Source organism: Acinonyx jubatus, chromosome D4 (assembly GCF_027475565.1).
Source record: "Acinonyx jubatus isolate Ajub_Pintada_27869175 chromosome D4, VMU_Ajub_asm_v1.0, whole genome shotgun sequence".
Classification (NCBI taxonomy): domain Eukaryota; kingdom Metazoa; phylum Chordata; class Mammalia; order Carnivora; family Felidae; genus Acinonyx; species Acinonyx jubatus.
In genome coordinates this window covers 36,814,081-36,836,053 of record NC_069391.1, presented here as the reverse complement: position 1 = coordinate 36,836,053, position 21,973 = coordinate 36,814,081, and the positions used below count along the sequence as shown (strand labels likewise).

At 42.3% G+C, this 21,973-nt stretch overlaps 1 protein-coding gene across 13 annotated transcripts in view; it reads left to right on the top strand.

The window, feature by feature from the left end:
• The window catches only part of UNC13B (unc-13 homolog B), a 237,719-nt gene that overhangs the window by 167,918 nt on the left and 47,828 nt on the right, over window positions 1-21,973 (top strand). Inside the window, exon 1 of one of the 13 annotated variants that reach the window (XM_053204956.1) lies at window positions 16,088-18,529. The exons of the other annotated variants lie outside the window; for them this stretch is intronic. Coding sequence (XP_053060931.1) covers window positions 16,249-18,529 — 2,281 coding nt within the window. The 5' untranslated portion in view covers window positions 16,088-16,248. Of the gene's footprint in view, window positions 1-16,087; window positions 18,530-21,973 lie in introns of those variants that run through there. 13 annotated transcript variants of the gene reach the window in all.

Here is a 21,973-nt window from a genome sequence, read left to right as displayed (position 1 = left end):
TGAAAGCTGGCAATATTTTCCTCTCTAAAATTCTCCTACAATTTATATGTGTCTTTTATGATAAATATTAGTCACTCACTCTAACCTTTAAAGAGTTGCTGAAGGCTGCCCTCTCCAGGCCCAAAGAATAGGCACTTTAATTGGACTATAATGCTGGAGGCAGAAGCTCTGCCAATTGAAATAAACTGGGGTCATGAAAAGGCAGGTTGAGAAAACTGCTTTGGACCTTTGATATTACATATATTCTCCTCTTGCACTGGGAGAAATTCATATGTCTAGTCAAGGATGTGACCGGAGCAAGGGGTCAAGTTGCAAACTGCTTGACCTGTATTTTGAATTGGTCTTCAGTTAAAGATGTCTTTATAGCCCAGCCTGGCTTATCAAGGGAGGAGGCCATATAGGAGTTTGAGTCTGAAGTCTTAGGAATTAAGAATAGATATTAAAAAAAAAAAAAAAAAAAAAAAAGAATAGATATTCAACTGGAGTATCCTCTCTGCCTAATATGTCTTGGGGGCCTACTACATGTAGGTAGAAACAGTTCAAAGATTTAGAGATCCTGTTCCTGGCCACTTATTTTCTTGTTACTTCTGCTTTCTACTTGTATTTTCAATATCCATATATATGCTTTAACTCCTTTGTTAGATTGCACATGAGGTCAGGAACTGAATACAATTCCTAGCGTAGTTTCTGATACTTAATAGACACTCAGAAAAGTTTTGTGGAACTGTTGCTTAAAAGTATGAAGCGATATTACCAGGCAATATAAGTAATTGGTTGCAAAAGAAATGAGGGACAACAAAAAATGGAGGGAGCAAACCCTTTGAGTTAGGGTGCTCAGAGAAGTCAGATGAATTCCCAGAGGGTACCGAGTCAGGAATATGTTGTTAAGTATCAGGAAATGTCCAAGAAATAAAATAATAGAGGCTTAGAAAGATGGAAATCAAGGGATAACTTGCTTTCTGTTTATAAACATGCCATTAAAGAAATCATGGCTCCTTGTAAGTGGCATTCTTTCTGTAAACAATGCAGTGAGATTTACCACCATTCCAAAACAGGCACATTCTGAAGTACTGTCATAGTATGTAAAATAAGACTTCCTGAAGCCAAAGAGGAGAGGTAAATTATAGTAAATAATTTTCCCTAATTCCTTGGGCTTGTACTTCTCTTTGCTGGTTGTCATCTTTAAGCATGCTAGGGAAATGTGTTTATTTGGTCCGTACCTGAGGACATTTGGACATAAATAGACAAAGATGACAAGTTAGGAAGGGCATTCTAGATGCTCTTGGAGCATCCTGGAGCATTTCTTGTGACAGGTGAGATAAAAACTGTTGACTGGTTTCTCCCTAAAACACTCTTTCCTGTTTGCTTTTGTGATATCTTTCTCTCCAAGTCTTTTTCTTCTATCTGACAGCTTCATCTTTGTTTCCTTTATAGCATTTCTGCTCATCTGCTTGCCCCTTAAAACTTGGTGATTCCTAGGGCTCTGTTTTCCACCTCATTCTCTATCCTAGATAATCTCACTCATGTCTTTACCTGTAAACTGATGGATCCCAAATTGCTATCTCTACCTCAGTCTTCTTTCATGAGTTCCATACTCACATATCCAGCTGCCTATGGATCTTATTATGGCAGAATTTTCCAGACACCACATACAGTATGTTCAAACTGTACTGATTGTCTTTTCTTTCTTCTCCACCTCATCTCCTGTATATCCTTTCAGTAAATGGCACTACCAGTCAACCAAGCACAAAATCTAATACTCTTCTTCCTTAGAATATATAATATGGATATAACAATGCTCATGCTATAACATTTCCCCTATTAGGTTATGAACTCCCTAAGAGCAAAGATTGTATCTTTTCATCATGCCTGGTACAACACCTAGGTACTTAATAGGTATTTATTATTCAAAAATTTTTTTGGTAGCATTGTATTAGTAATTCTTAAAGGTACTGTATTTGTTTGCTAGGGCTGCCATAACAAAGTACCACAGACTGGGTGGCTTAAACAACAGAAATATATTGTTGTATAGCTCTAGATGCTAGAAGTCCAAGATCAAGGTGTCAGCAGGGTTAATTCCTTCTAAGGGCTATAAAAGGTATTCCTCTAAAAAATTGTCAAAAATTGATTGGGAGTAGGGGGGGTGGTTCTAAAGGAAGGTAGACTAGGGAGGATGAATATTTTGCAATAACTCAAATGAGAAGTAGTGAAGCCCAAACTAAAGGTTGTAGAGAAGGGGACAGATTTTATAGATAGGAAGGTAAAATAGATTAGACTTAGTGACATGTGAGGGGAGCAAAGGGTTTTGCAGGGGATTCTGTTACTGGATGGAAAGTTAGAATAGAGAGGTTTTAAGGTCTTGTGTGTGAGCAGGGAAGTCATCTCCATGTGTGGTTGGTTGGTATGGATGAGCTGCAGTATAGGGCTCCAATACCAGCACCACCAACAGGGTTTCCCTCTGCATTCCTTGCTTTCTTGGTTAAGTCTCATTCTCTCTCTTGCCTCATCCAGTTGAATACTTTCTTTTCTCCCCACCATGCTTCCATTGTCAGAGATCCTTAAGAGATTTGTCTCTCTTAAGTCTTCTCTTCCCCTTTGAACGTTAGCTATCTTCCTATAACTCAGTGCTTCATACCAGATATTTTTGAATATACGGAGAACCCTATAGGAAAAACCCTCCTCTTTTAGGTCTCTTCATTGATTCTCAAGACACTTGAGATTCATATGCTAACTAGGAACATATTTTGAAAAGCTTCTGGAAACAGGGTCTTACACCAAGAGAATTCTCCAGATTTGGGTTTACTCTAGGTATATTTCAGAACAAAACACAAAGAACTGAAGGAGATATTTGATAAATATTAAGCCAGTTAGAATATAGTCTCCTTATAGTACAAAGGGTTTCTTTCTTTCTTTCTTTCTCTTTCTTTCTTTCTTTCTTTCTTTCTTTCTTTCTTTCTTTCTTTCTTTCTTTTCTTTCTTTCTTTCTTTCTTTCTTTCTTTCTTTCTTTCTTTCTTTCTTTCTCTTTCTTTCTTTCTTTCTTTCTCTTTCTTTCATGTTTGCTTATTAGAGACAGAGAGAGAGAGGGAGTGCACACAAGTGGGGGGAGGGGCAGAGGGAGAGAGAGAATCCCAAACAGGCTCCATGCTGTCAGTGCAGAGCCTGACACACGACTTAATCCCACAAACTATGAGATCATGACCTCAGCAGAAATCAAGAGTTGGACACTTAACCAATTGAACCACCCAGGCGCCCTCAAAGGGTTCATTTCCCCATGAAATTTCAAATTTTGGATTCCCATTAGAGAATCCTCCACATGTGGCCCCTTGGCTTCCTTGGGGTAAAGAAATTGAGGCAGGGCCATTGTACTTTGTGGATTGGACTGGGACATATATAAGCAGATACTAGTTCAGGAGTAGCCTTAGTTCTAAATCTGGGAGCTATGACTTTTGAACAGGTTTATGTGAGAGGGCTGTAGACTACTACATAGTAGTCTACTACATAGACTACTTTGATTATGAGTATTTACTTATTGATTGATTGAGAGAGAGAGAGAGAGAGAGAGAGAGAGAGAAAGCAAGCAGGGGAAGGGTGGAGAGAGAATCTTAAGCAGACTCCGTGTTGTCAGTGCAGAGCCTGAAGTGGGGCTTGATCCCAGGAACCATGAGATGATGACCTGAGCTGAAATCAAGAGTTGGAAGCTTGACCGACTGAGCCACCCAGGTGCCCCTGATTATGAGTCTTTAATCATTAGTCCTTGAATGGAAATGGGGCCACAGCCTTTGTAGGTAAAGGCTAAAAACCTGTTTAGCCTAGCAGTACTGAGTTTATCCCTGTTCATGTTTAAGGTTTTGCTAATCAGGATGGTGCTTGACCTGATTGTAGGACTGAAATTTGTCAGCAATTTGTGACTCCTTAGGCCTGCCTTGCAGCTTGTCAGGTCTCATTTAGTCTGTGTAGCAGCTATGTCTTAGCACATCAGTAAAGTCAGCACATATCTGCCAGGCTCATAACTCCCCTTGGGTGGCATATTCCTGAGGGAAGGAGGAGATTCACCTCCCATTGCCCATAATTCTCTGCTTCATGCAATCACTCAGTAGTTTATGGAGGGCATAATTGTACAGGGGTTAAAAAAAAGACTTTTCTCAGCCACCAGAACAAACCATTTTCCTCATGAAACATATCCTATTTGTATGACCCATGTCAGCCTCTCATGTTGCTTCTGGCTTTACTTGGTGGTAGAGAAGGAAAGGAATCACAGACTTACTCTGATGTAAGTTAGATTTTGGCTCCACCTATCCTTTGTATCCTCATATGTGATTGTCAGCATTGAGAGACGAGGTAGGTACCTGCTGGTCCTGACCCAGCCATTCTCTGGCAATGACACCTGAAAGGGCAAGCCAGGTTTGGAGCAGGCACATTCTTTGCTTTTGGACCAGTTGTATCTGGCCTGAGGGAGACTTAGACTGGTTTGTATGAGAGTGGAGAATTGTGGTTGGTGAGCCCCTCCTCCAGTGTCCCTGTGACTCCACTCAGATGCTTTAACCGAGGATGAATTTTGTGTGCCAGGTGGTCTTCTGACTAACCCACCCATTTGGTTCCCCTTTAGAGCTCTTGCAGCTCTGAACCTTCCCACAACTCTGCGTGAGTGTCAGTGTCTCATGTTGAATTTCCATCTTGACTCATCTATCTCTAGGCGAAGATCCCTGCAAAGATTTAAATTGGGAACCAGACCTTGAGAATGTCTGTTCAGAGCATTTCACAGCTTCTGGATAAATGCCTTTTCCTTCTTAACCCAATCTGTTTCTCCAATTCTGCCCAGCTAGGTCTTGAAAAGCCCTGCTTTGAGGAAGCTTCCCAACTGAGGTGGGTGCTTGTGCTATTTCTTACCTCTGAAAAGCACCCCCATCCTTTTAGCCTGCCTAGGACTCCCAAGAGCCAGATCCACTGTAACAAAGGACTGCATCGTTGCTTACACGGCTCAGGAAACAGAAATTGTGTGTCTATCCTAAAAGGCTAGACCACAGAGGAGATCTCTCCTTTGGTCATATGATGTCTGGCAGTCTGTGGGCCCTCTGTGGGCCCTGTTGAATAGTAGAATTTACCCAGAATGTACACGGACAGCTATTTACCACTTACTCTCTGTGTTTTTGGTGAAACATGGGAAGTTGGAAAGATACAAAAGTAATTTATGATCAAAGCCATATAAGCTGTCTTGTGAAGTTTGAAGACCATGAACTAGAGATTGCAAATTTGTTGTGCCTCATGTCATAAACACATCTTCTCCTGTCTGAGCCTTTATTTTTCTGGAAAACTCAAGCTGCTTAGAATATGGGCTGAATGTGTTTGACTAGGCAGATGGACGGTCGCATTAGCCTCAGGTATAACATCTAGAAACCTCAGCCAGGTCTTGGAGCCACTGGTGGATGAGTCGGGAAGAAGTAGGTTCATTAGGCAGTGTCCTAGCTCTGAAGATCATTTCTAGTCTTGAGAGTTTGAGTTTCTTAGAATAGGAATTCCAGCCCCAAACCTGATAATGACAGCCACTTCTCCAGGCTCTTTGAGTGGGAGGGAATTCTGATTTAATCAGTCTTCCCTATATTTCTTGTTTTAAACCCTTTACCTCTTCTGGCTGAAATATGGGAAGCTCCTCTAAATTGGCTGTGACTTCCACTGAAATTTGACACTTTTCAAATGATTTTTTTTTCTGTATTTAGATGTGGTTATAGTTGCACTGTCAGTCCTTATCTTTTCTGTCACCCAGCCAGCTCCCGACTGGGTTAGGAGGTATTTGCTCTGCTGTTAGTGTTGGCTGCATAATGAGGTGGATGGTTAAGAAATGGGTTGTTTAGCATCTTTTGGAATCTAAATTTTCTTCCTGGGTTGAGGGGGAAGCAATGTTATTGGAAGAAGGCAGTAGGGAGGCAAATGTTGGCTCTGGAATCAACACTTTCTCCTCAGGATCTTGGATAAACCAAGGAAATCATTCCTCCTTTAAAAGCTTATGTTATCTACCATATAGGGCTGCCTGTTCCACAGTGACAGTTTTTAGGGTGGCCCCCATAGCCTGACTGCCTAATTCTTGGCTATCAGGGCCATGTTTTACTGTAGATTGTCATGAAGAATGTTGCAGGGCAGCAGAAGTAGCAAGATTTGAGAGCTTGGTTTGGACATGCTGACTGAATCAAACTTGTCCACCTTCTGCTGGCCTAAGGAAGAGAAGGGCTTTCTCTCATTAGATCAGACTCAGAGGAGGTAGAATAGGAATGGCTTCACTGGATTGTTACTGGTAATTGGAGCTCTATATTGAGAAGAATTCTGAGATTCTTTGGACTCAAACAGTGTTTTTGCTGTCCTGTGGGTGCAGAGTGGAAAGGGGTATTATATATTTGATGTATTTGGCATTTTAAGCTCCAGGGCTTCAGGGGTCCCTGGCTTATGTTTGGCATTATGTTGCAATGAACAACTTGAGTGCTCTTTGAAGATAAGGACATTCAATTTCCTGATGAGTCCTAAGTAGAATTGTTGAGTTATTAGGAATTAGGGCCATGTGAGAGCCACCTGACTAGCAAGTCTCCATGGAGATGGGGCTGCCATTGGCAAAGAGGGGCTGGGAGATTTGGGATCATGAAACCGGAGCCTTGAATCGTAAACAGCTTTTGGTTAATGTGATTACACTTGAGGCTATCCTAATTCTGGATCCCCAAACAATCTGTGGTCCAGACTTCTGCAATAGAGGGTTTATGTTAGCCCACCCAGGTTCCCTTACATCTCTCTAATCATTGCCTTGGCACAGCCTAAGGGACTTCTTGTTTTCCAGTTGGTTCTTTTGCTGTGGCTGTTCAGGAAGAACTGGACTAGGTATCTACTCTGAGAACATAGTGCTATTTGATGCTAACTGCACGTGGGCACTTCACCTGTTTTCCAGCTTCACCAAATGCAGATAGCAGATAATATAGATACAAAAACAAAAATGAAACAATCAACTAAAAAAAAAAACCTAGCGTTTGTTTCAGTAGAAGGCATGATTGCCTTTGTATTGTGCTCTGGTAATTTCTTGCTGTGTTCTGTCTTCTGAGACTAGGAGCTCTTCAAAGTATAGATTGCTGGTCTTAAGTCTCTTTATATCCTATAGCCCAGACTTGAGAGAGGTGGATAGGCAGGGGAGAAGAAGGGAGGGGGGAGAAGAACAAGAGGAAGAAATGGGGGAGGGGAGAGAGTAAGATCTATATTTAGCAAGAGGGAGAGACACTCACCAAGGGTGTGTGAGTGAGCTTGCTGGCGAGGTTTGTGTGTGCGTGAGTGTTCTGGGAAAGGGGGTGTGTGCGCCAGGAACGTGTGAGGAGAGCTGGTGCCCTATGGGAGGTTGCAGGCAGGAAGCAGCTGGAGAGGAGGAGGAGCAGCAGCAGGAGCAGTAGCTGCCCTGCTTTCCGTCTCAGTCTCAAAGCCCGGAATCGATTGGGTTAGAATTCCACATCCAGTTGAAGTTTGGCTGCTATTGCCTTCAGCAGGCTGGTCATCAGAGTCCCCCTCAGCAGAGGTGTGGACCAGATTGGATTTCTAGATTTGTAGCCAGCGAGACTCCTGCCCAGCCTTTCACTGAGGGGATTTCTCTGCTGGGCATTGTTCCTATCATCAACTTTGCACCATGGAGCCAGCCAGCTGGTGCAACTGAGAATAATAGCTCCCTGGCTCTGTTTGTCTGTTGGGCAAGCAGCCATGCTGTGGCTTAGAAAGTTCATCCTGTGGCTTCTCTGTCAAACCAGGGAGTGCTCCTGAATGGAATTCCTCTTAAAGACGGCACTTGTATTCTAAAACTTGAGAATTTGTGGTTTTAATGGTTTTTTTTTTTCCTTTTCATTTCTTTAACTCTTACTTTGGTTGCAGCAGCAAGGTAAGTGGTATCGAGTGTATGACTGACTGAATGACAAGCAGGGACAAAAGCAAAGCATTTGTGGGTGGAATACAGAGGAGCTACATTAATTACATAACTGCTGGAGCCAACTTGCTGGTGGGGGTCATTAGAATGAGTGAAAAATGGCATACTCAGCCCTGAGGGTAGAATCTTCACGTGCATGTGTTTATATGCTGATAATCTGACTATCTGTTCTTCCTTGGTACTCTTACACTCCTGTATGTATGTAAATAACTTAGCCAGCCCTCTGAATGTGTGCATACTTGTATACAAATAATCTGTTTCCACCTCTTGATATGTCCATGTTTATAAATAACCTGATCATTCCTTCCTGTGTGTACATAATAGAAACTCATTCATTCCTTTTAAATGCTTATACACAAGCCATATCTTCCTCCATGTGCCTATATCTGTATCTATATATAGATAGATATATAATCTCCTCTTTTATTTCGTGTGTGTGTGTGTGTGTGTGTGTGTGTGTGTGTGTGTACTCAGGTAACTTTCCTCTTCTGGTATATGCCTGTGTATATTAAGAAACCCTTCTATTTTTCCATTGTGTGAGTGTGTTTATACTGTTCTTCTGTCTGATGTATTAATTCTTCCCTCTCATGTGCATATTGCCATATAGACAGAAAAGTCATCCTGAGTTTCCTCAATCTTGAGTGTGTATACACATGCATAATAATCTGTCCATTTTCATCATGCATGTATGGTAAAAATAGCACTAACTATAGAATGTAGACCCCTTTTTAAATCTTAGGTCTCCTCAGTGACCTTGGTCAAGTCATTTAGCCTCTCTGAGCTTCATTTTTCTCATTTATGAAATCAGAATGATCTTCCTTCCTGCCTCATAGGGTTCTGATGATAAAATATGTCATGATAAAATAGGAATCATGTAAACTATAAGATTCTAAACAAATATAATTTTACTATTGTTACATTTCCCTCTAGTGTGAGTTGTATAGGATAGTTTGTGTTTGACTCAGCAGCATTGAGATTATGCTTTTGTCTGTGAGAAGTCTCTAAGTCTTCCCTGTAAAGGGTAGCTTCTATTGAAGTAATTAGGTTTCACCTGTAGTTTTGCCCAAAGTATTGGAAAGAAGCTACATATTGCTACAAGGGATCTAGAAAGGGTCAGATTGAAAGAGAGAAAAGGTCTCATCCTCTGCAGTTTAGGGCCTTAATACTTTGTTCTTTGTAGCCTTGAGGATTGAACGTGTCATAAAATGGAAATATGCTACCTCCAGCTAGGATCAAACTGAGCAGGTGAAAAAATGAATGAAAGAACAGAGCATTCTGCTGCCCCTGGGATGGCAGCCTGTAATGAACATCTGCTGCCAGGTTTTGAAGGCTCTCCAGAGTGTCCCCCATCCCAGCCTTCTAGACCTGTGTGTCCCATATGGTAGCCACTGGCTATATGTGGTAGTTGAGTACTTGTCTTGGCAGACAGGCTACTCTCAATTGAGATGTGCTATAAATGTAAGATATGTAACAATATGAGGATTCAGCATGAAAGAAAGAATGCAAATATATGATGAATATTTTTTATATTGAATGCATGTTGAAATGATAGGATAATGAATTATATAAAATATATTAAAGTAAATTTTACTTTTTTTATTTTACTTTAATGTGGCTACTAGAAATTTTTAAATTACATATGTGGCTCACATTATATTTCTATTGGACACTGCTGCTCTAGACCTATCATTAGCACAAGGATCAGGGCACCTCTTCCAGCTGGAAGAACAAATGGAAGCCTCATGATAGCAACTATGGGAATGACAAGGAACCATGGCACAGCCTCTTCCTACTAGTCTCATATCCTAGAGAGATACAGACTAATTACCAGCCTCTAGCAGAGGCTGGGGCTGCCACTACCCTCTTTATTTGCCTTGAATGAGACTCCAGAAAAATTTAAGTATATTTAGGGAGAAGTTTCCAACTTAGTTTTTACAATAAAAAGGGGTGATAAGCCATCAGTCTAAAAATAAACCTAGAACTGGAAGGCAGCATATTGTGAGGGAAACAAAAGTGGACTAGAAATTAGGAGACTTGTATTCTAATGCAGCTCTGCCATCACTCGTTTATCCTTTCCGTGGCACTGACTTCCCACTGTGTCAGGTCATATGCTTGGGATAGTAGTGCCCTGTGCCAGGCATTGGGAGATCAAAAACAAAGCACAGCTTCCATTGTAATGGAATTCACATCCACTGTGAGTCCTCAAGCAAGAACCTCCCATTCAGGGGGCTGCCAAAGTAAAACAGATGAACAAAAGCAAGGGTATCATTTTGGGTGAAGGGTTTAAACTTGGGTAATAGAACTTTTAAGAACCTAGAATAGCTGTCCTGCCTAAAAGACTTTCACATTTAAAATTTAGGAAAACACTGTGATAGCTAAACAAAACTACTCCATAGGCTAGATCACAATGTAGTATGAGATTCCAGGCCTAGTACTGTATAAGAGTCTCTTTCAAATCTAAACTTCTCTGATTTGGTGTTCTGATTCCTTTTATTCAAAGGCAAGATTTAATTTGTTTTGAGCACCCTATGTGCCAGGCACTGTTCTAGGTGCTGTGAGCAAAACAGTTCTATAGCAGTGAGCCAAACAGTCTCTACTCACATTCCAGAATAAAGAGGTAGGGGAAAGAGACACATAATAAACAAGCAAACAAACATATGATGTATCGGGTAGGTAGTAATAAGTTCTCTGAAGAAACTACAGCAGAGTAAGGAGATAGAGAATGTGGGTTTTTTTGTGGGGAGGGGTAGTTTTTAGAGGCTAGACATGCCTGCTCACATGCCTTCTTCAGTCTATTCATGAGAACCTTGAAGTAGTATGGAAAAAAGTATGATGATGCTTAAGGAAAAAACGTTGTGACGTTTTTTAAAGGCTGTAAGGCAGACTACATTGGGGTATTGCAGTAAGGGAGAGAGATTGAGCCCAACTCTGAATACAAGGAAGACTGAGAATTTATAGCTAAGGAACAGGGTGAGGGTCAGTGAATGGAAAATTACTAAGAGGAAACATCAAGGGTAAGGGGAAGTCTGGCTAAACTGACTTGACAGGAGTTTTGCTGGAGGCACACCAAGGTGGTGGTTAAGGAATTTGGTCAGATATCAAAGGTGAAGAATTTTCACTAAACTGACCCAGCAGGATTCTTGCTAAAAGTGGACTGAACAAACAGAGCTGAAGGTCAGGGACCTTGTCAGAAAGAGGACTCAGAGCAACCTGACTCAGGTTTGATCAAAGGAGAGAGTCTTTGTCATGAGTATCTGATTCTGGGTGCATATGTATTTGCTTTATGGTTGGTTATATTCCTTGGTATAGTAAACCTTGGTACTGCTGAAAGGGAGTGCTGGGCAGGGCAAGAATACCCAGCTCTCCTGACTGGCATTCATTCTTCATTTTGAGGTCTTGATATTCCAACCCTTTGAAGGCTGCATCCTCCCTTATGGTACTGTATGTTACCAGAGGTTCTGTCTCCTCTCTTGTATACAGTGTTTGAGGTTTTCTTTCTTTTACCGTGTCCAGCTTCTGGCCTATAAATGGAGTTCCTCCTAATGCTGATGAGGAAGGATGGCCTGTCCTAGGAACTATAGTACCTAGGACCTTGTGATGCATCTAATCTAGGGCATTTTTTATTCCCTTCGGCTAATCTCACTTTTCATACTACGTGACCCTGATCACTTTCTCTGACAGGAATCTTTGTAAGCATTGATGCTTTCCCAAAGATTAACATCTTAAAAGTACCCAAACCTGTTGTAGCCCTAGAAATCCATTCCTGCCACCATATTAGCCATGCAACATAATTGGTAAATGGCCCAGGAACTGATCTGACCTCTATAGAAGGGAGGTGGGAGGTGCTGTCAGAGTTCTTAGCTCTCTGCCTTCTGGGCTTGTTTCACACAAAGTGAGAGGCTGCTTGATACATATACAGAGTTCTGGCCTGTTCCCAGAGGTCCCCAGCTGTTTCCTCCCAGCCAAGATTTGAGTCAGAAGCAATTTTACAAGGAATACTCGCATTCCTAATCACATTTATTTGGTAAGGCAGAGAAAGAGACAAAAGAATCAGCCATTTCAGAAAACTGAGTTGTTTTTTTTTTCTTCTTGACTTGTTTTGGTACGTTGGTGCTGATGTGACTTAAGGGTTTATTCCCTGCCATAGTTTTCAGCTGTCTATTGTTGAAGCTTACTACTTTTGATTTATTTATTTTATTTTGATGTGTTCCCTTTTCAAACGGAGATATCCCTTGAAAGGGTTTCCTTATTTTTCCTAGGTTTAGTCATACCTTAGAAAGATAGCAGAAAGGAGAAAGGTGTGGTCACTTTTTAGAGTGTGTGTATGAAGTTTGAAAAGTTGACTAGAGTAGATAGGCTAATAGGACAGGGCAGAATGACAGCTCTGGGTATCTTGAAGGAGTCCAGAGGGTCAAGTTGAGCTGGGTGGACCCCAATGCCTCTTTATCCCATTCTGGCTCAAATATTACTTCTTCTCTATGGCTTTCCCTGTCCTGATTTTGCTGGGCCTCTCACTGCCCCTCCATTCCCCCATCATTGGAATTAATGTCTATTATCTGTTGTTTATTACAACTTTCATTATAACATGTTTTGCTTTATTTTGTGATGGTGAATTATGCCTATTTCCTTCTCCAAACCTTAATATATTAGAAAGCAGGGACCATGTGTCTTACACTCCTGGCATATAGCTTGGTGCCTGACAAATCAATTGAATTGATTTAGAGATCAAACTGTTCTCATTCTTTGGCCCTTGTTATTTCATTCCTGTGGACAGTAGTAGCAAAGAGAGGCTGGGGGAGTAGGTGGACTTGACTTAGGCCTCTTGGCCCTATGGTTTGCCCTTTCAGCCTATTCTGGCTTCTGGTATTCTATTGGGTTCTGAGCAAAGTAACTGGTTGATTCTCTGGGCATTACATTGAAGTCTGTCCTCTGCTTCAAAACCTAAATATCTGGATGACCGAGTGGGTTTGGTGCCTTTGGGGAACCCATATCCCCAGGAGGTGATTCTTAAGTTCATTCAGAGTAGCGATTACCAACTCATAAGAAGGTTTGGGGAGAGTTTGTTTAATATGGAAGCAAGCATCTTTCTTTGAGGCTGGAAGAAGTTGCTATGGCAGCTCTAGTTGGAAGTTTCCTATTTGTTAGTAACGTAGGAAACCAGGCAGCTTTGCCTTCAGTCCTTTAGCAGGCTGTAGGGAAAGACCCTGAACACAATGACTGTGCCATTTCCCCTTGTATGACTTGCCAGACAGTGTTGTGGGCACTGCAGTCTTGGAGGGGACAGCTGGCAAGACTGTCTAGGAAGTTAAACCAAGCCTATCTGGAGTATTGATCTGAAAAACAAATAGGCCTGAAGTTAACCTGGCCTGCATTGAAGCAATAGCGGGAGAATCAGTTTCATTTTTGTTCCTGAAAAGCTGCTTTCTCTGGACTTAAATGGGGCTGGTCTTGGAAGACCTGGCAATGGGTTCTGGGCCTCACCAGCCTTTGAACAGAAAAACTTGCCTCCTATAGGTATCTGTCCCTTCTGCATGCTTTCAGACTGCCTGAGGGAACATGGCAAGCCCCTTGTCACCTGAGCAAAATACTGGGAAATGAATGTTTTGCTTCCTTTTTTAATCTTAAGGAAAAAGAAAAAAAACTTCTAGAAGAAAATAGGATTAACAAAGAATGACACATGTCAGTGGTATGATTGCAGGCAGTGCTACAGACCATTAAAAGAGACTAGGAAAGATAGGGGTTTGGGGCTAGGATAGAAGTCATGGTTTACTCAAATCATACCTTTTATGGGTGGTGGCATGCTTGGTAACATTCCTGTGACTATTTTCCCTACTGTACAGGTGAGGAAACTAAGGAACAGAGAAGTCAGGTGTTTAATCCAAGATCATTGGTGAAGCAAGACCTGACTTAAGTCTTTTGATTTTCAATCTAGTAGAACTCGCTCATGGCTTCATGTGGTCATACACAGAACTTTCATCTTGGTTCAGTAAGCAGTCTTTCTCTTTGAGACAAACTTGAAAGGCTGATTACCAGTTCCAGTCCTTATTGGGCCAGGGACCTTGTTCAAAGCTAATACCAGGTACCAAGACCAAAGCAGAGGCACCTAGACCTTGCACAGTTGGGGGGAGTAAAAGAGGGTAGCTTTGGAAATACAGATGTGCGCTTGTGGAAGGAGAGAAGGAATAATTTGATGAGTCAGTCTTAGAATTGGTACCTTTGCTGTTTAGACAGCTAGGCACTAATCCTAAGACCCAGCAGTTCTGGTTGTGCATATAGAACATCTCCTCTTTATCCCTCTCCCTCCCCCTGTCACAGAGTACAGTGAGTTGGCCTGATTAGGGATATAGCTGATCCTGGCCCTTTGAGACTTTGGAGTAAATCAACAGTGCTTAAAAGGCATTAATTTGGCCTCTGCAGTGCCTCACAGAATGGGTAGCATCCTTAGGTGAGGAATTCCTAGATGGAGCAGAATTTTTAGATGAGCTACAGGGAAGAAGGGAAGACATGAAGTGGGAATTAATCTAGTTTCTGACTTTTGGTTCTTGGCCTAGTTATTTCCAGTAAAAGGGGTCAGTTTGATCTTTATCCCAAGTCTTGTGACTCATGCTTCTGATTCTTCCTAGTCTAGGAAAGCACAGTGCTTTTAACTTTTAAGCCCACAAACTGTAGATGGTGACCTTTCCTTAAAATGAATTCCTGTGGGAGCTGTCAGCTTGTGTTCTTCACAGGCAATTTTCCCCTTTTGGGGTTAACTTGAGTACTGGGAAAAAGAAAGGGAGGCAGGAGTTGAGACAATTTAGAAATACAGATCAAATCTAGAAAATGGGGAAATCATCTCCGACTGAAGAACATGAAGGATTACATGTCTCCCACCAACCAGTCTTACCCCTCCCAGGGTAACCTAGCAGAGGCAGAAAGTATTGGCAGTCCCATGCATTCCTGGGCTCTTAGCTTTTCTCTTTGTACTTTATATTCTGCTCCTTCCCTACACTTTGCATGTTTCCAGTAAAAAGGAAATGGATAACCACCCCATATAAGGTAATAGTCATCTTTACCTCTGTGGTAGTCCCTGGTAGCTTAGGGTATTAGGGGCAAGTCTGGTGGCAAGCTGTCTTCACCTTTTTGGAGAACAGCAAAGGACCTTGGAGCCCTCTGATATAACCAACTTCCTTCCTGTCCTATGCATTGTTTTCTCTAGGCCAGAGGGCTAGAGCAATCCTCTGTTACTCTGGAAAATCACTTAACCTGGTGCTCTGAAAGAGGCATTAGACGAGATGCACTGTGGAGGAGGAAAGCCAAACCTGTGTGTTGATTAGGCTGCACCAAGCCCTTGGGGACTATTAAACGGATTTCAGGACTCCAGGCTGTTCCTGAGCCTCCTTCATTCCCTGCTGTGTGTCCACCACATGTGTGTCTTTGGCCACATGCCCTCCAGATCCAAACATGCTTAATGTACCTGAGTCTGGACAATGACTATGCTTACATAATACCACCTTACTCTAGAATTAAGTTTAGAAAACTTTTTTTCTCCAAGTTTGAAATACTTGCCATGGTCTTTTCTCCAAGTGAAGGGTTGCTGCCACTGAGCAAAGGGAAAACACTTTGTGCTATAAGCACAGGCAGGAACCAACATCTGAGTTGCTGAGTTTTCACCAGAACAACCAACTGGGAAAATAAACATTGCATGTCTTGTCTTTGTCTTTCACTGTGTATGTAATTTGAGCTTTGGTAGTTAAACATCTATTTGTTCATTCCTGAACCCGACCCTAGTGTTGAATTGTAAAGGTTCAGTCACTCACTGACCTTACCCACCTACTTCCCAGGAGTTTGTCTTAATCTTGATGTTTTTGGGTATTTGCCCAGAACACAATGACTTGATACATCATTTCTCTGATGGGAAGCCAAGGAAAGACAAGTGACTGCCTACAGCCTTTAAGGCCAGCTTTGGGAGACAGGTCAGGGTTGACTTCTACAGTCTTAGAAGGTAATATTCTTATTCCTGCTTGACAGTTTGATTCAGATTAAAATTATTCTGCTGCTTTCTGACCTGAGTGCATTATTTTCCTTTTTCATTAGCTACAGGATAAGAGTCAAGCCAGGATCCAGGGACATGTGCCGGGTTTGGAGACTACACATGGGATCATTCCAGGCAGCACTGTGGGCTAAGCCCAAAACATCAGCCAGCCTTAATTGCTAGAAATAGACTGAAAAGACTAGGGCAGATTATTGCCTTCCAGGACAATCTCTGGTAAGCATTCTGACCAGAAATAAAAGGAAGAAGCAGAGAATCCCTCAGACCCTGAGGGGAAAAATGAAACGATTGTTGCAAGAGTCAGAGGAGGAAATCATGGTCACCTTGGGACCCTCCTCCAGGCTGTCCCCAGATAAGGCTAAGTCAGAGACTATATGTGGCATCAAGAGCAAGTCCTCAGGCCCTACTGAATCCTTACCAGAGGACAGCTCCCTGCTCCCTCAGTGTGGGTCCACAGCCTCAGCCATTAGTGGGGATAGAGATGGAGGCCTGGCCCAGCATTGCAGCTTTGAGCAGCAGACCAGCAGTCAGCTTCCTCTGGGCTCCACTGCCTGTGCTTCAGGGTCAGGCTCTCAGGACCTCTCATCTGTCAGCATTAGCACAAGCTGTCAAGAGCCCTCAGAAAGGAATCAAGCCAAGTCCCTTTTGTCCAGAGGCCCTCACCAAGGCTGCAGCTGTGAACAGCGAGAGCCTTTGGGGGATATAGTAGACTATATAATCAGAGAGCTACAAGGCATCAGCCGTCTCCAAACTGAAATTGCTGAACTGCAGCAGCACTTGAGCCAAGTCCGGGGTTCAGTGGATGAAGTGTCTAGCTGTGTAGACTCAGTTCTGAGTGAAATAGAAGGCTTGCAGGTGGGCAGCAGCTCTCTGGCTAAGGTATGTGTGGGGGAAAAGGCCCAGGAACCCCATGTGGACAGACCCAGTGAAGAAGCCATTCTGTATCTGTATGGACTTCCAGAGCAAGATGGGGAAAATACCATGGAGCTGGTGCACAGCTTCCTGGCCATGCACCTCTGTGTTAATGGCATGCAGTGCAACAGGTACATCAAAGAGGCTTACAGGGCAGGCAAAGCCCCAGCCCCCAGGCCTACTGTTGTGAAACTTGCCCATCTAGAGCACAGAGACTTCATCTTGCAGAAATCCATCCTTTTGCAGAGTGTAGGGGTCCGGATTGCCACCAAAGAAGAACCAAGCTGGCCACAGTGCTATAAGAATCCCCCAAAGGAGTCTCTGTCATTTTTGCAGCAACTTCAGGACCATAATTCAAATTCTTTAAACCAGCATGAATCACTTCTTCAGATGGAAACAGGGGACACAGGACCCATAACAGGAGCATCTCAAATGAGGGCTCAAAATCAACACAGAGAACCTCAAACCCCTGAGCAGCAAGGCCTTTCCTTCCCACCCGAGAATAATTTCATAAAGTCAAGTGATGTGTCTAAGCCAGGAGATGAAGTAAAAGGAACATTAGGAACCTCCCAAGTTATCATTGACAGTTGTGGTGGTGAGCTGACAGGGAAAAAGGCTACTCTGTCCACCTTCCATCAATTTGAGGAACCTTCCCTAGTGTTAATCTCAAAAGAGGGTTCTGGGACATCCCAGGTTTTCAAACAGTCCAGTGAAGGATTTGAAGTATGTAGTGTAGGAAAAAGAGGAAACCACTGCAGCAATAAAAGCAAGGCTGGCAGCTGTCTGTCACTGTCTGGGTTGCTGAAGACAGAAGACGAGCTCCTGGCCTGTGAAGCTGGGCTTGATATTCTAAGCTCAAAGCAGCTTGAGGACCTTTTGACAGACAAGTCCAGAAGGTTTGCAACTCTGAGCCGTGATCGCATGATGGAGGAAATTATCATAGGGCCTGAGACTTTCAGTGACATGGTTCATATTGACTTGAATGAGGAGGAGGAACATGCTACTCAGGTCCTTAAAGATGTCTTTGAAAAGTCCTCCTGTGGTCTGGTTGGCTCGCAGGAGGATGAAGATCTAGAAATTAAGTTTTACAAAAGCAAACTGGGCCGAGCAATTCATCACTTTCGTTCAGCTCTGCAGGGTGTGTTTCAGAAGCTTGAGAATAGTGGGTCCATCAGTCCTGAGGACCTGGAAAGCAATGAAAGTGGTTCTCAGTCAGAGAACAGTGATAGACTTCTTGGGACGTTGAGTTCAGAGGGTGCACAGGATTTCTCTGTGGAGAGCCCTGGGAGTCAGGAGAGTGAGAGCTTGCTCAGCATGGTCTCTGGTGGAGTGGGCATCTCTTCACAGAGAGACCAAACCTTTCAGGATCCCAGCAACTTCTCTCTGGCTTCTAACTCCTCGCCTATTGCATATGCGTTGCCAGGTTTTGCTCTGGCTCCATGTCTGGGAAATGAAACTTGTTCCAGGCCTGAATCTCCCAAGCAGGGCAGACTAAGCCTAGAGCAAGTGTGTGCAGAGACCATCTACCTCAACAAGTGCATCAACAACTTTAAAAATGTTCTGAGAGAGAAAAGACTGAGACAGAAAAAACTTTTGCACGAACTAGTACAGAAGGCAAACCATCTCTCAGTAGAAGACATACACTCAGGTATTCCAAATGAATGTTTAATGGGGTCATAGCTGGCTGGGTATGGTCTCCATCAGACAAGTGTGAGACCCGGCTTGGTGGTGAGTTTCACAAGGTGATGGGGGAGGCCCACAGCTTAAATCCGTCTAAATTACTTGAATACAGATTTTTAAACTAATCCTGTGGAAACTGGAGTGAAAGAGGGTTCTAAAGCAACAGGAAAGGGATTCCTATCTCAAACGGAATTTCCAATCTTTTGGGGGTGGGTGCGGCTTTAGAAGCTACCTTTTTAAAAGAGGGAGGAACATGTGGGCAGAAGTAGTTTACAGCTGCAGGACTTTTAGGATATGCCAGTGTGAAGTTGGTGTGTAGGAGGCAGGAATGGGCATGTTGCTCACAGGCACTAGAGGGGCTGATACAATCCTACATTGCATTTTAAAATTATTCTTTTCATGGGTTTCTTGCTGAGATAAGATTGCTAGTTCCCCAGGAGTTGATGGGCCATTGTAGGAATTTCCCTTATCCTGAACTTTCTTCTTCCCAGTACTGGACTTCACACAGAACTTTATTTTCGACTTGAAGCTGTCCAGTGCTTTCCCTGCCCAAGAGCCATCTGCCTTTCACAGGTCATATTCCTCTTCTTCCATCTCCAGCTAAAGGCTTCTCACCTAAATTGGAGAATGGAATGGTTTTGAATCAAGAAATGAGAGAACTTTTTTTTTTCTAGGCAGCATGGAGATAATGTAGTTTTAAAATTATTTCTCCCAATCAAAATTAAATTTATCCAAAGAGCATATGCTGTATTCATCCAGTTTTGAATGTAAATGGGGTTGTCCTCTTATGCATATAACCTGATTAATGTTCTTAAGGGAGAATTAAAATTATGAAACATATTGTGTTGACAAAGGTGTGAGGGAACAGGCACTCATACATTGCTGGTGGGATGGGAGTGTAAATTGGTATAACCTCTAAGGAAGACATTTGGCAAAATGTATCAGAATTCTACATACCCTTTGTGCCCCAGAATCACTTCCAGGAATATATCCGGCAGGTTTATTTTCACATGTGGAAAGGACATGTGTTCTATTTTTGAAGCATTGTTTTTAGTAGCAAAGAGTGAAAACAATGTTTGTTAAGAAAGACTGGCTAAATAACTTACTGGCACCCCCTAACAATGGAATACAGTACCATATAGCTATAAAAAGAATAAGGTAGCTCTTTACTGAAATGGAGATATCTCCAAGACATATTGCCATATGAAAAAACAAGGTGCAGAACAGTATGTATAAGATGCCCCACATTTGTATAAAAAAGAGAGGGAAAGAATACACAGATCCATAGTGTCTGTGTCTGTTTGTGTAGGATATCTAACAAAGATACATAGGAGACTGATACCTAATTGCCCATAGGGAAAAGTACTAGGTGAAAAACTAATGAGATGAAAAATAAATTTTTTTCCCACTGTATATCTTTTTATGCTTTTTAGAATCTGAATAATGAATGTAATACCAAGTCATAAAATTAAAAAAATCACATGCTCCTTTCAAATATCCCTGGATCTACTCCTTATAGCTTATCCAAAAAGTCTAGGGGCACCTGGGTGGCTCATTTGGTTATTTGTCCGACTCATTCTCAGCCCAGGTTTTGATCTCAGGGTTGTGAGTTCAAGTCCTGCACTGGGCTCTTCACTGGATGTGAAGCCTACTTGGAAGGGAGGGAGGGAGGGAGGGAGGGAGGGTCAGTCTAAATTCCTTCACTTGGCATTCAGGACCATTACAGTTGGTCTCTAGTTTGCATTTGCAGGCTTATCTCGTCCCACTATACTCCACCCAAAAGGAAACTCTGCTGTCTCACAAATTCACCTTGTACTTTCTGTTCTCAGCCATATTCACATATAGATGCTTCCTTCTAGTCTAAGGTGCTGTGTTCGTCAAATCAGCCTAGCAAAATTTAGTCAGTTTTTCATTGTACAGCCAAAATATCACCTCTTCCAGAAAGCTTTCTGTAATTCCTCAGCTGTAAGGGATTTCTTTCTCCACTTATCTTTGCAGCCCTTTTTCCTTCTCACTGGGCATTTAGAAATTTTTACATTACAGCAACAATAGAAACAACAAATATCAAAGCAGTACTTCCTTACCAGCTCCTTTAACCTTGGCGGTTGGTTGGTCGGTGGTCGATGTTAGCATGAACACCCAACACACTTGAGCTGACTTTTCAGCCTGCAAATTTCCCTTCCGAGTTGATACCCTGGTGGGTAATGCAGGAGCTTGTGGTACCTGTGGTAAGCAGGTGGTGGCAGCAGCAGTGATAAAGAGACAAGGTAGGTTTTCTGAAGCACCAGTAAGAAAGCAAGCCAAAGTTCTGGGTCTTAGCCAAGATCAAGTCTGGCCTGTGGGCTCCAGGGGGAGTGGTGGAGGGTGCTGGGTCTAGGCCTGACTCCAGCAACATTCCATAGCGCAGGAAGAATGGAGCAAGGTGAACACAAAGAACAGCCTTTCACCCACACACTTTTGTTACAGAGTCCAGAACAGTAGCCACCCTAAGCTGGTAAACTGATTCAATATCAGTAACAGTGGCTACTACCACAATGGAACATTTAAGATTTCCCTTTCTTCACTGCTCTGCTTGGATCATTTTAGGGCCCAAGGTTACTAGTAGCTTACCACTGAGTTCTTATTTTTCATCCCTTGTCTTCTCTTTTGGAGACTACATAGGCACTGTTTTAAGTACTGTCACATGCATTAAATAAAAATTCGATTCTTTTCTTTCTACTATTGTACCAAAATAGTTTTTGTCAAGGCCGTCAGATGACCACCATATTGCCAAACTCCTGGTTCATTTTTAGTCCTCCTCTTAATCAGTCAATCAGCAACTTGACGTAATTGATTGTCTTTTCATTATAATAGCTTTATTGAGTTATAATTTACATGCCACAAAGTTCACCCTTAAAAAGTGCACAACTACTGTTTTTTGTTGTTGTTTTTTTTAGTATGTTCACCAAGTTATACAGCCATCAACTCCAGAACATTTCTATCACCCCAAAAAGAAACTCCTTTCCTATTAGTGGTCACTTTTCAATCTCCTTTGCTTCCAGCCTCTAGCAACCACTAATTGACTTTTTGTTTCTGTGGATTTGCCTATTCTGGACATTGCATATAAATGGATTCATATAACATGTGGCCTTCTGTGACTGGTTTCTTCCACTTAGCATATTTTCAAGATTCAACCATGTTGTAACATGTATCGATACTGTGGTTGGAATAATATTCTGTTATATGGATATACTATATTTTGTTTATACATTCATCATTTGATGGGCATTTCGTTTGTTCTTTACTACTTTTTGGCTATTACAAATAATGTTGCTGTGAACATTTGTGTACAAGTTTTTGTGCAGACATGTTTTCATTCTTTTGGGTATATATTAGAAGTGGAATTGCTGGGTTATATGATAACTCTTGAGTT